The sequence below is a fragment of the Grus americana genome, chromosome 2, assembly GCF_028858705.1.
Source record: "Grus americana isolate bGruAme1 chromosome 2, bGruAme1.mat, whole genome shotgun sequence".
Taxonomy (NCBI): Eukaryota; Metazoa; Chordata; class Aves; order Gruiformes; family Gruidae; genus Grus; species Grus americana.
This window is the reverse complement of record NC_072853.1, coordinates 168,066,115-168,077,301: the sequence shown is the minus strand read 5'-3', so window position 1 is coordinate 168,077,301 and position 11,187 is coordinate 168,066,115. Positions and strand designations below refer to the sequence as shown.

General features: G+C 66.1%; 3 protein-coding genes across 3 annotated transcripts; 2 read left to right on the top strand and 1 right to left on the bottom strand.

Moving 5' to 3' along the window:
• Positions 1-2,455: 2,455 nt before the first annotated feature.
• On the top strand, positions 2,456-4,740 carry LOC129202857 (cathelicidin-B1-like). Its single transcript, XM_054816442.1, has 4 exons — positions 2,456-3,905; positions 4,059-4,163; positions 4,293-4,376; positions 4,539-4,740. Exons 1-4 carry the CDS (start codon positions 3,660-3,662, stop codon positions 4,665-4,667), a joined length of 564 nt encoding a protein of 187 aa, XP_054672417.1. The 5' UTR covers positions 2,456-3,659; the 3' UTR covers positions 4,668-4,740.
• A 366-nt stretch (positions 4,741-5,106) lies between these two features.
• LOC129203001 (cathelicidin-3-like) lies at positions 5,107-6,101 on the top strand. The gene is made up of 4 exons (XM_054816814.1): positions 5,107-5,285; positions 5,495-5,602; positions 5,715-5,798; positions 5,934-6,101. The coding sequence occupies exons 1-4, from the start codon at positions 5,112-5,114 to the stop codon at positions 6,027-6,029; spliced, it is 462 nt and encodes a 153-aa protein (XP_054672789.1). The 5' UTR covers positions 5,107-5,111; the 3' UTR covers positions 6,030-6,101.
• A 1,052-nt stretch (positions 6,102-7,153) lies between these two features.
• LOC129202992 (cathelicidin-2-like) lies at positions 7,154-8,416 on the bottom strand. Its single transcript, XM_054816799.1, has 4 exons — positions 8,243-8,416; positions 8,050-8,157; positions 7,857-7,940; positions 7,154-7,300 (listed from the first exon to the last, which is right to left on the bottom strand). Exons 1-4 carry the CDS (start codon positions 8,414-8,416, stop codon positions 7,190-7,192), a joined length of 477 nt encoding a protein of 158 aa, XP_054672774.1. The 3' UTR covers positions 7,154-7,189.
• Positions 8,417-11,187: the final 2,771 nt, after the last annotated feature.

Here is an 11,187-nt window from a genome sequence, read left to right as displayed (position 1 = left end):
AGCTAGTTGCGGCCGGGCCGGGCCTGGAGCACGGCGGGCGGCGCTAGTCGAGGCCGCGGTTCAGGCTGGGCCGGGCCTTGCCCGCCAGGCCGCCATTTTGTGGGGCAGCGGGGCCGACCCCGCTGTGGGAGTACGGGTGGGGGGGTGGTGTGTGTGGGGTGAGGCCGGGCCACTGTGGGGCTGCGAGCGGGAGAGGCCGTAGGGGCTGCCGCCCTGCGGGGCTGAGTCCCCGTGCTGCCCCGCTGCCGGCCCTCCCCGGCTCTCGTCCTTTTTCAGCGCCCTCCCCAGCCCCCGTAAAGCTTCCCCGCGGGTGGCTCCTTCGGCTGCCCGGCTTCTCGGGGGGAGGATCCCCCCCCCCCGGCCCGGCCCGGCCCTCTCCGGGGCTGCTGGACCAGCCGTGCCCTTGTTCTGGCTGCTGCGGTTGTCACTGGTAAGGTTAGCCAGGTTCTGCCTCCCCCACCCCCTGTGTCATCTCTCCTGCTGTATCTGAGTGTCCAAACAGATCAGGCGTGGGAAGGAATAAAAGACAAATAAATACGTGGGTTGCCAGGAATGAGGAGGGGCGGTTCAATCTTGCGGTGGTCAAATAAAGCGAGAGATTCTGATTTACGAGCGGGGTATTTCTCATGGCTCAGGCCTCGGTGTTTGTTTGGTTTTGGGGGTGTTCACCCCCCCTCCCAGTTGGTGGGGGGGGTTGGCCTGTGAAGCAACAGCTGCGGCTGTGTGAGCGCAGGGTTACCCTGACTAAAACTTAGAAAATTTTCCCTTTTTGTTCCAAAAACGGCCTTGCAGGATTTCATGGCTGTTTTGCAAGTGGCGAGCCTGCTCGGGGTTTACACGGAACAAAAAAAATAAAATGTAGAGGTCTTGGTACGGGGTTTGGTTACTGTTAAACGTGAAGTGTGAGCTGCAGGAAAAATGGAGTGAAAATTTCTTCTGGAGGCCTGGCGCACCCTCCCGGGAGACCCAGACTCTTGCGCTGGGCGCTGTCTCCCTATGGGACACGGTTGCTGCTCAGCTGGATGTTCCCTTGTGGGAGCTGGAAGGATTTTGGCTCCGATAAAAGGCGGACAACTTCGCTCACCTCAGTGTTGTGCTGCAGAGGGGTAGGAGTCCTGGCAAGGACCGCCAGCACTGCGTGTCCCACCCAAATCCATTTTTCTGTGTAATTGAAGGAGTTTGGAAGGAATTTGGAAGAATTAAAGAATTTGGGATTGAAGAATTTGGAAGGAATTTGGAAGGGATTGAAGAATTTGGAAAGAATTTAGAAGAATTGAAGAGTTTTGAGGGAATTTGCCTGCCCCAAAAGCTTGTCTCAAGTTGAGGAAGCGTGGAAGGGCTGGGCTGGCAGGGACCCTGCCAAGAGCCAGCTTGGCTGGAGCAGGTTGCCCAGGGCCTTCTCCAGTTGAGTTTGGATATCTCCAAGAACAGAGACCCCGCAGCTCCTCTGATCAACTGGTTCCTGCATTGGCCTACGGTCGCTGTGGTGTCCACCAAGACCTCCAGGGCCTTCTCTGACGAGCTGTTGGGTGTCCCGCAGCATGTCCTGGTGACGGAGGTTGTTACTCCCCTGGTGCAGGATGTGGCGCTTCTCGTTGTTGAACCCCGTGAGGTTCCTGCTGGCCCATCTCTCCAGCCTGCTGAGGTCCATCTGGATGGCAGCACGATGTTCTGGTGCATCAATGGCTCCTCCCAGTTTAGTGTCATCTACAAACCTGCTGACGGTACACCCTGCCCCATTGTCCCGATCATCCATGAAGATGTGAAACAGTTCTGGCCCCAGTATGGACCTCTGGGGAACACCACCAGTGACCAGCCTCCATCTGGACCTTCTCTGGGCCTGGCCGTTGAGCCCGTTTTCAGTCCGTGCTGATGGTTTCTGACTATCATCTTGTTGGGTACAATTCCTGGTGGGCTTTGGGTTCCTCAAACCCAACACTGTGCCTCAGGCAGCGTCTACATCTTCCTTCCATATCACCTATCCCAGCTTCTACCTCTTGTACATGTCCCTCTTGAGCTCCTTGCTTGTCCATGCAGACTTCCGGCCACCTCCCTTCTTTTCCTGCCTGTCAGGACAGCCCGTTGTTTGACTCGGAGAAGATGATCCTTGGAAATCAATGAGTTCTCCTGGACCCCACTTCTCTCCAGGGCTGTATCCCATAGGGTTCTTCCAAGCAGGCTCCCAAAGAGGCCAAATTATTCTCTCTTGAAGTGTCCAGGGTGGTTGATCCTGCTTTCTGCCCAGTTCCCTCCTGTCAGGATCTTGAGCTCCACCATCCTGTGGTCACTGCAGCCAAGGCTGCCCTGACCTTCTCATCTCCATCCAGCTCGTCCTTGTTTGTAAGCTGCAGGTCCATTGGAGCACCTCTCCTTGTTGGCTCCTCAGGAAGCTGTCCTGCAGGCCACCCCTGGAGTGGTGTGGCCAGTTCTGGTCCCTACAAGTCAAGAAGGATGTAGACAGACTGGAGAGGGTTCCAAGGAGGGCCGGGATGATGGTCAAAGGGCTGGAGAACCTTCCGTAGGAGAAAAGACTGGAGGAGTTGTGTCTTCTCCCTGGAGAGCAGAAGGTTTTGGGGGGGACCTCATCACAGTAGTCCGGTACTCAAAGGGTGGAGGCTTTCAGGGAGCCACGTGGAGAAGACAAGGGGCAATGGGTACAAGTTGCACTGGGAGAGGTTTCATCTCCACTTAGGTTGTACAGCGAGACCAGTTGTTAACTGGAAGAACCTCTCTGGGGACCTGGTGGAGTCCCCAGTGCTGGAGGTTCTCAAGATGAACCTGGGTGGGGAGTGAGATAATCCCACCAAGGGTCCCTTCTCCACGGAAGTTTGAAGCTGGATCTTTCCAGGACCAACCTGAGCTCTCCTACGGGTCTGTGGTTGACAGTGTCCAACCCTGGGGACTTCCCAGGTGCCACCCACCAGCTCTGACCCGGGCACGCTTGTCCCTGCTTGATTCACACGCTGCTGGGAGAACGTACTCGATGGCCTCCACCCACCTCTGAACCTGCTGGGTGGTTTTGGGCTTCCCCTTGCTGTGCATGGCGGTGCAGACCGAGGTTGAACGGAGGGTCATCTTCTGGGCAGGGTTTCTTGATGTCCTCCTGGAGGTTCCTGCTTGGCCTCAGAGAGGGCGACCGCCCCCAAAGCTGATGTTTGGTCAAACCCACCTTGTTTGCCATGAAGGACAGATGTCTTCACCGCTCCGCCCAGCCGTAAAACACCCCGGGGGGCTGGAAAGCCCCGGCCGTGGGGCAGGGCGTCGTCTTCATCCATCCAGCCCCGTGAGAGAACGGGGGTGAGAAACCCAACGTGGTGTCACCCTACGTCCCCATCAAACCCGAGTCGGCTCTTCGGTGGTCACCTTGGGGCGTGCCTTGCTGCGGCACGGTGGCTCGCGGTGCCTTCCCACGGGGACCTCTGCGGCGGGGGGGTCCCCAAATCGCGCGGCCTCCCTTCTGCTGAGCCCCGGAAGCCACCGGGGCTGGGACAGCCGCTGCGGTGGCCTGGAGACCAAAGGGGGATGGGACTCATTTCCTGGCTGGATTCGGCCCAGTGGAAATTTCCCAGCGGCGCAGGGGGAAGCGTCAACCCGCGGGAACGCCCCGCCGACGGCTTCCATAAAAGGGCTGCGGGGCACGGCGGGAGGCAGGAGGCAGGATGAGGCCGTGCCGAGCGGTGCCGGTGCTGCCGCCGCTGCTGCTACTGCTGGGGCTGACCGGAGCCACCACGCCGGGGCCGGATGGATCCACGCCGGGGTTGGTGGGATCCGTCTCACCATCCGCGCCGGGGCTCTGGGCCGTGAGCTACGGGGACGTCGTCTCGGCGGCCGTGGAGCTGCTCAACGCGAGGGCTGTCAGTCCGTACGTCCTGCGGCTCCGGGAGGCTCAGCCCCGGCCCGGTTGGGTGAGTGCTGAGCTCCTCCGTCCCAGGAGATGCACTGCACCCGGGCGGTGCAGGATCCGGCCCTTCTCAGGGCTGAGCTTGGCCCGTTGTGGGGCTGGGCGGTGGGGACGGCGGTGCCGTTGAGTCCCTGGCAGATCTTCTCCCCTCTCCCAGGCCGAGGACCTGCGGCAGCGGCAGGAGCTGAGCTTCACCGTCGAGGAGACCTTGTGCCGGGCCCCGGGATCGGCCACCGCCGCTTGCAAGATCCGCTGGCTCGGGGTGAGGCTTCATCCCCAGCGGGGAGCCGGGGAGCAGCCGATGGGGAAACTGAGGCACGGGGGTGTGGGGGGGGAGGTTCGGGCTCCTCTTGGCCTCGTCTTCCCCGTGTCCCCCTCTGCTTCCCCGCAGGCGGTGAGTTTGTGCCGGGGCTCCGTCTTCCTCGAGCAGCAGCAGCCCACGGTGGAGCTCTCCTGCGAGAAGGTGCCCGCCACGGTAAGAAGGGGCCCGAAATGGCACCGTCCCCACCGCGTCCCCACCGCTGCCACCCGTTCCCCTCCCGCCGTGGGGCACGTCCCCAGGGGGGTCTCCCAGAACTTCCCCCCCCCACCCCTCCCCAATCTCCGCGAGGTCTGACGCCGCTGTTTCTCCTCCCAGCTCAGCCGCATCAGGACGCCCTGGCTCGCCGGCTTTTTCGCCAGGATCAAGGGGCATTTCAGGGGTTTCTTCCAGTGCGGGAAGATCTGGATCCGCGACAAGCTCAACCTCAAAAAACCCAAACCCTGAGCGGGTGACGCCGTGTGTGTGTGTCCCCCGACTCCGCACACCACCCCCCCAAGCTCTGCTTGCAATAAACTTCTCTGCAACGCTCCGGTGTCACCCCGGCCCTGTGTGTCCCTGCGCCCCCCTGGCCCCCCTGCGCCCCCCCGGGAAGCGGGGACGGTCCCCGAGTGCTCCCGGTCCCACAAACTGCCCCCCTCGGTGCCCCCCAGGGCCGGGGACACCCCGGGGAGCGAGGCCGCGTCCCCAGGGGGAACCAGGGTGCCACCACCCGCGCTGGGGACGCGCTCAGGACCCCCCCAGCCCCTGCGCGTCCCCCCCCAAAACCAACCGTCGCTCTGTGGGCTGGGGCCAGGCGTTTCCGGAGGGGGGGAGCCGAGCCCCAGGGCGGGTTCCCCAACCTGCCGGGAGGGGATAAAAGGGGACGCGGGGGTGACGGCGGGGACAAGGATGCCGAGCTCCTGGGCGCTGGTGCTGGCGGTGCTGGGGGGGGCCTGCGCCCTCCCCGCCCCGGCCCCCCTCGCCTACACCCAGGCGCTGGCTCAGGCCGTCGACTCCTACAACCAGCGCCCCGAGGTGCAGAACGTCTTCAGGCTGCTCAGCGCCGACCCCGAGCCCACCCCGGTGAGTGCCAGCGCCCGGGGACATCGCCGGGTCCCTCCGGGTCCCTGTGGGGACATCACAGGGACGCCAGAACCTATGGGGGGGGTTTAGGGGTGCGGGATGGGATGCAAGGGGATGCTTCCCCCCGCCGCTGGCTCTGGGTGCCCAGCGATGGGTGCCAGCTCTCCCTGGTGGGTGCCACCACCCCGTCCCCGTCCCCGTCCCCGCAGGACATCCAGCTCAGCTCCCTGCAGCACCTCAACTTCACCGTCATGGAGACGCGATGCCCGGCGCGCTCGGGCGCCCGCCCCGACACCTGCGAGTTCAAGGAGGACGGGGTGAGACCTGAGGGGGGGCTCATGGTGGGGGGGGCCTGCACCTCCCGTGGGGGTTCCCAGCCTGGGGACAGCCCCCCCCGTGTGTCCCCGCTCAGCACCCCCCTCTCCGCAGCTCATCAAGGACTGCTCTGCGCCCGCGCCCCAGCCTGGCAGCCGTCCCGTGCTCGACGTCACCTGCGTCGACTCCACCGCGGACGTGAGTTTTGGGGGTCCTGGGCTGGGGGGGGGGGGCACACAAGCTGTGGGCTGCAACCCCAGGACCTTGAGGGGGGGATCGGGGGGTCCCTGTTGTCCCCCCACACACACCCTGTGACACCTCCTCTTCCCGCAGCCCGTCCGTGTCAAGCGCTTCTGGCCACTGGTGAAGGTGGCCATCAACGCGGTGGCCACTGGCATCAACCTCTTCAAGGCCATCAAGGGGAAATGAGACCCCCCCCCCCCGAGGGGCTGCCATTTCAGGGACCCCCCCCTCCCCAAATAAAGCTGCTTCCCAGCCCCACTGTGCCTTTTCCTGCCGCTGTCACCCTGTGGGGGACCAGAGACACGGGGGGTGGCATGGGGGGGGTGATGCTGATGGAGGTCAGCCCCCCCCACCCCGGGTTGGGGACCACCAGCTCCCCGGGGCCTCATCCTGCCACGAGTTCCCCATGGGGGCACGTGTGGGGCACAAGCCCGTGGGATCGTTGGCCCGTTGCAGGGGTGGAGGGGACGGCAGGGGACAGGAGGGCATGGGACAGGAGGGGACACCCCCAAAGTCCCACGGGGCCACCGGAGCTGGGGCTGCAGCACGACCCCAGGGTGGCCGCTCTCGGGTCACAGGGGTCCCCGTGCGCCCCGTCCCAGCGTCCCCATCCCAAACCGCCAGTGACGGCCCCGGTTGCACGGCTGAGTGCCTGGACCCCCCCCCGGGCAGGGCCGTGTCTTGGGGGGCCCCTGGGGACCCCCCCCCATTCCCATCCCTTCTCTTGCAGCTCCCTGGGGGGCCCGTGGCCCTGGTGTACCCCCCCCCCCCGGTTTTGGGGGGGACAAAGCACCATTGGGACGATGACACCGTGGGGACGATGGGGTGGGATGTGAATGGCTTCTTTTGGGAAGGGGGGGCGGATTCCTGGGGGGGGTCCCTGGAGCGAAGCTGGGCCCCGTCCCCAGTGCCGACCCCACGTCCCCCCGGGGCCGAATTTGCCATCCCCGTGGGGGGCTGCGCATGGGGGGGTTGCGAACGACACGGGGAGAGGAGCCCGCCCGGCTCCTGCCTGTGCCCCGTCCCCGTGTGCCTCAGTTTCCCCCCCCCCGTGTGCCTCAGTTTTCCCCCCCGTGTGCCTCAGTTCTCCCGCTCACGTGCCTCAGTTTCCCCCTTGCGTGCTTCAGCCCCCCCCGTGCCTCAGTTTCCCCCCTCCGTGTGCCTGTTTCCTCGTGTGCCTCAGTTTCCCCCCGTACCTCAGTTTCCCTCCCCATGTGCCTCAGTTTCCCCCCTCGTGTGCCTCAGTCCGCCCCCCCCCCCCCGTGCCTCAGTTTCCCCCCCGCACCCCGGGAGGCAGCGAGGAGCCCGGCTCAGGCACAGCGGCCGCCAAGGGCCCCTTTATTGGCTCAGCCCAGGCGGATGGAGCCCCGGGCATGGACGTTGAAGCTGATCCTGGGCCGAAAGTGCCGGATCCTGCTCAGGAAGCGCCCGAACCGGCCGCGCTGCACGAGAACCGGCTGCCGGAGGGACGAGGGGGTCACCGGGGTGGGGTGGGGGGGGCTGCTTGAGAAACCTGCGCCTGGGACCCCACACCTGGGACCCCACACCCAGGATTCCTGTAGGACCCAGCACCCTGCACCCAGGACCCAATTCCAGGACCCCACACCCAGCACCCTGCACCTGGAACCCACACACAGGACCCCACACCTGAACCCCACCCAGAAGCCCACCCAGGGACCCCACACCTGGGACACCCCCCCCCCAGGACCCAGCACCCAGGACCTCACCCATGTCCCTGCACCCAGAACCCCACCCGCAGGTCCCCACACTCAGCGCCGCCCCCCCCCCCGCCCCCCAGGACCCTGCACCCAGCACCCAGCGGGTGCCCCAGGACCCCCCCCCATCCCACCCTCCACCACCCGCGGGCTGGAGCCGTGGTGGTGGGACGCAGACATCGGGGTGTTCCCTTTTTGGGGACAGCAGACCCCAAGGTGCAGGGACGAGGGAGGACACGGACACCCAACACCCCACCCGTGGGTGCCGGGGGTGGGTGCTGCCCCCCTCCATACTCACGTCGGAGGAGGCGTCGGTGCAGCGCAGGTCGATCTCGGGGGAGGTCTGCAGGAACTGCACCGGCCCCGAGCACTCCTTGATGACCTGGGGGGGGGGGGACACACACGACACCCAGCGTCACCCCGGGGACCCCGGCTGAGGCCACCCAGGCCACCCCCTGGTCCGTGTGTGTCCCCCCCATCCTCATCCTCACCCCGTTCTCCTTGAAGTCGCAGTCGTCGGGGTTCACGCGGGCGCTGGGGGTGCACTCCGTCTCCATCATGCTGAAGTTGAGTCCCCGCAGCGTGCTCAGCTCAACGCCCTGTGGGGTCACGGGTGGGGGGGGGGTCACGAGTGGGTGGGGGGTCACGACTCGGGGCGGGGGGACACACACAACACACACTCACCGGGGTGGGCTCGGGGTCGGCGCTGAGCAGCCTGAAGACGTTCTGCACCTCGGGGCGCTGGTTGTAGGAGTCGACGGCCTGAGCCAGCGCCTGGGTGTAGGCGAGGGGGGCCGGGGCGGGGAGGGCGCAGGCCCCCCCCAGCACCGCCAGCACCAGCGCCCAGGAGCTCGGCATCCTTGTCCCCGCCGTCACCCCCGCGTCCCCTTTTATCCCCTCCCGGCAGGTTGGGGAACCCGCCCTGGGGCTCGGCTCCCCCCCTCCGGAAACGCCTGGCCCCAGCCCACAGAGCGACGGTTGGTTTTGGGGGGGGACGCGCAGGGGCTGGGGGGGTCCTGAGCGCGTCCCCAGCGCGGGTGGTGGCACCCTGGTTCCCCCTGGGGACGTGGCCTCGCTCCCCGGGGTGTCCCCGGCCCTGGGGGGCACCGGGGGGGCAGTTTGTGGGACCGGGAGCACTCGGGGACCGTCCCCGCTTCCCGGGGGGGCGCAGGGGGGCCGGGGGGGCGCAGGGACCCACAGGGCCGGGGTGACACCGGAGCGTTTCCCGCATCGGGTGGGTGCCCCCCAGGCTTGCGCAAGCCCGGGCTTGCCCCATCCCTGTTGCCCAAAGCTGGGGGGTGCCCCCCCCCCCCCCCCCCCCAAGCCCTGTCACCCCCACACACGCACACGTACGACCCCGAAATATCTTTATTCCGGCTCCGCTGGGGACAGGGGGCCGCGGGATGTCCCCAGCAGGGACAGGCCGGCGGGGGGCCGAGGACGCGGGGGTGGCCGCGAGGACGATGATGACGATGGGTGACCCGGGCAGGTGCCGAAGGCTCGCGCGGTGCCGGGGGAGCGGGGCTGGGTGCCGCCGCCGGGCTGCTGGGGGGAGAAACAAGGACGGGCGTCACCCTGCAGCCAAAAAACATCCCCAAAGCGTGTGCGTGGGGGGGGACACGTCCCCACCGCCAGCAGCCCCCCGAGGACGGGGGCACCCGGAGCCCTCACCGGCTCCCGGCCGCACTCCACCATCGACAGCGGCACGTCGGGCAGGAAGGCGAAGACGGAGACCTGGGCCGCGCACCGCTGTACCTGGGGGATGCAGCGACGCTCGGCACCTCGGGGACGACTTTCTGTCCCCCTCCGCGTCTCGGGGGGACGCAGTCTCACACTTACCCTGCCCGGCCGGGCTCGGCAACCGGCACCGCGGCGGTCGGGGAGGTTTTTGGGGCAGGCGGGCTGCCGGGCGGTGAAGTTGATGCTGAAATGGGTGCCCCAGTCGAAGGTCTGCCGGGAAAAAAAAACAACCAAGGCCGGAGCCGTTGGGGAAAGGGGTCCCTCGCCGGGACGGGTGCCCAAGCCGGGGGGCACCCAGCTGCACCCGCGGCATCGCCCGCCCTGCTCCTACCGTCCTGGCGACTCCCAGCAGCTTGAGCAGCCGCAGCTCCTGCCCGTGGGTCTCCAGCACCGAACGAGCCAGGTCGCAGGGAGTCGGCAACCCCGGCGGGACCGCGGCGCCCGCCGCCAGCAGCACGGCTCCCAGCACCAGCGCCATGCGGCCGAGGGGAGAGCGGGAGGACGAGGGAATCGGCCGGCGGCTCGGGGCCCCCCGGCTCGGCCGGCTTCCCCTCCAGGATAAACACCGGGCCCCCGCCGCCGCGCGGGAAGGATCGGGTTGCCGGTGTTTTCCTTGGCGCGATGCCGTGGCGGAGATGGACCTGGCGGGGATGCGGCCGTGCCAGAGGCTCGGCTGGGCCGATCCCCCTCCGCGGCCCCTTCCCTTCGTTCGCTCCCAATTTGAGGGCAGGGTGGTACAACCGATGTCCCCGGGATCCATCCGGCCACGCTCGACATCCCGCTCATCCCAAGCCCGGAGCCAGAGCATCCTCCCGGCTCCTGTGGAAGGGAAAACCAGGAGCCCCCTCCCCTCTCCCTCTTTCTTTACGTTTTTTTGGGGTTTTTTTTTAATCCCTCTCGCTCTGCTCAGAGCTCAGACTCGTCTAAACGCCGCATCCCCAGATGGAGATCACGCCATCACGCCTGGAAACCCTCCCCACCTCGCCCAAAGATGCCCCACCAGCCGGCCAGGGGATGAATTTCTCTGGGGTTTTAATATAAAAAGGGTTAAGGGACAGCAGAAGTGCCCTTTTGGGGTGGGGGCACGGGTCGGGGTGGGGGCACGGGGGAGAAGCAGCGCAGAAAAAGCCCCGGGCGCTTCCCCAGGGCGAGGGGGAATGGCAGCGGGGTTTGTGAACACAGAAATGCGTCGCTATTCCAAGGCTCTTTAATGCATTTTGCAAAACGTCGGGGTTTTCTTTGAACTGGAGGGCAGAGGATTTACCGAGGATTGCACCGAGCGGAGCACGCTCTCCCAGTTTACATTCCCTGGGTGACGGGGGCTCGTTTCCTCAAAATTCAGTATTTTTCTGTCCTGTTTGGGGCCAAGGCGGGAGGTGCTGCAGCCTCGCTGAAGGGCCAGGAGCTCTCCCTTCTCTTTGGTTCATCCACAAAGGGGGGAAAAAAAAAAAAAAAAAAAAAAAAGCAAAGAAATCCCCAGGGAATGAAACGCGGGGAGCTCGAGCAGCGCGGCTGGGGGACAGCTGAGTCCCTGAGGGCCACCGTGCTGCTGAGGACCAGCTTCCGCAGATCTTCGAGCCGTTTGCAAACGTATCCGAGCCAACTTCCACGTTCTCACGGGCACGAAGCGCCGGCCGGGAGGGAGAAGGGACGCAGGACGGGACGGCGGCACGCGGGGAGAGCGGCCCCGCGCTCAGGGAGGCCCCCTCGGCACAAGGTGCCCGTCGGGACGCGCCCTGGAGAAGAGACGATGCCGCGGAGCGGGGAGACGAGAGGCAGGTTCGAGGCCGCGGGAGCACGAGGTACACGAGCCCCCCGGCAGCGCTCGAACCAGCGGAACGGCGGCAGAGAGAGGGAAAAAACACGCCGCGGTCCTGCCCTCCGAGGAG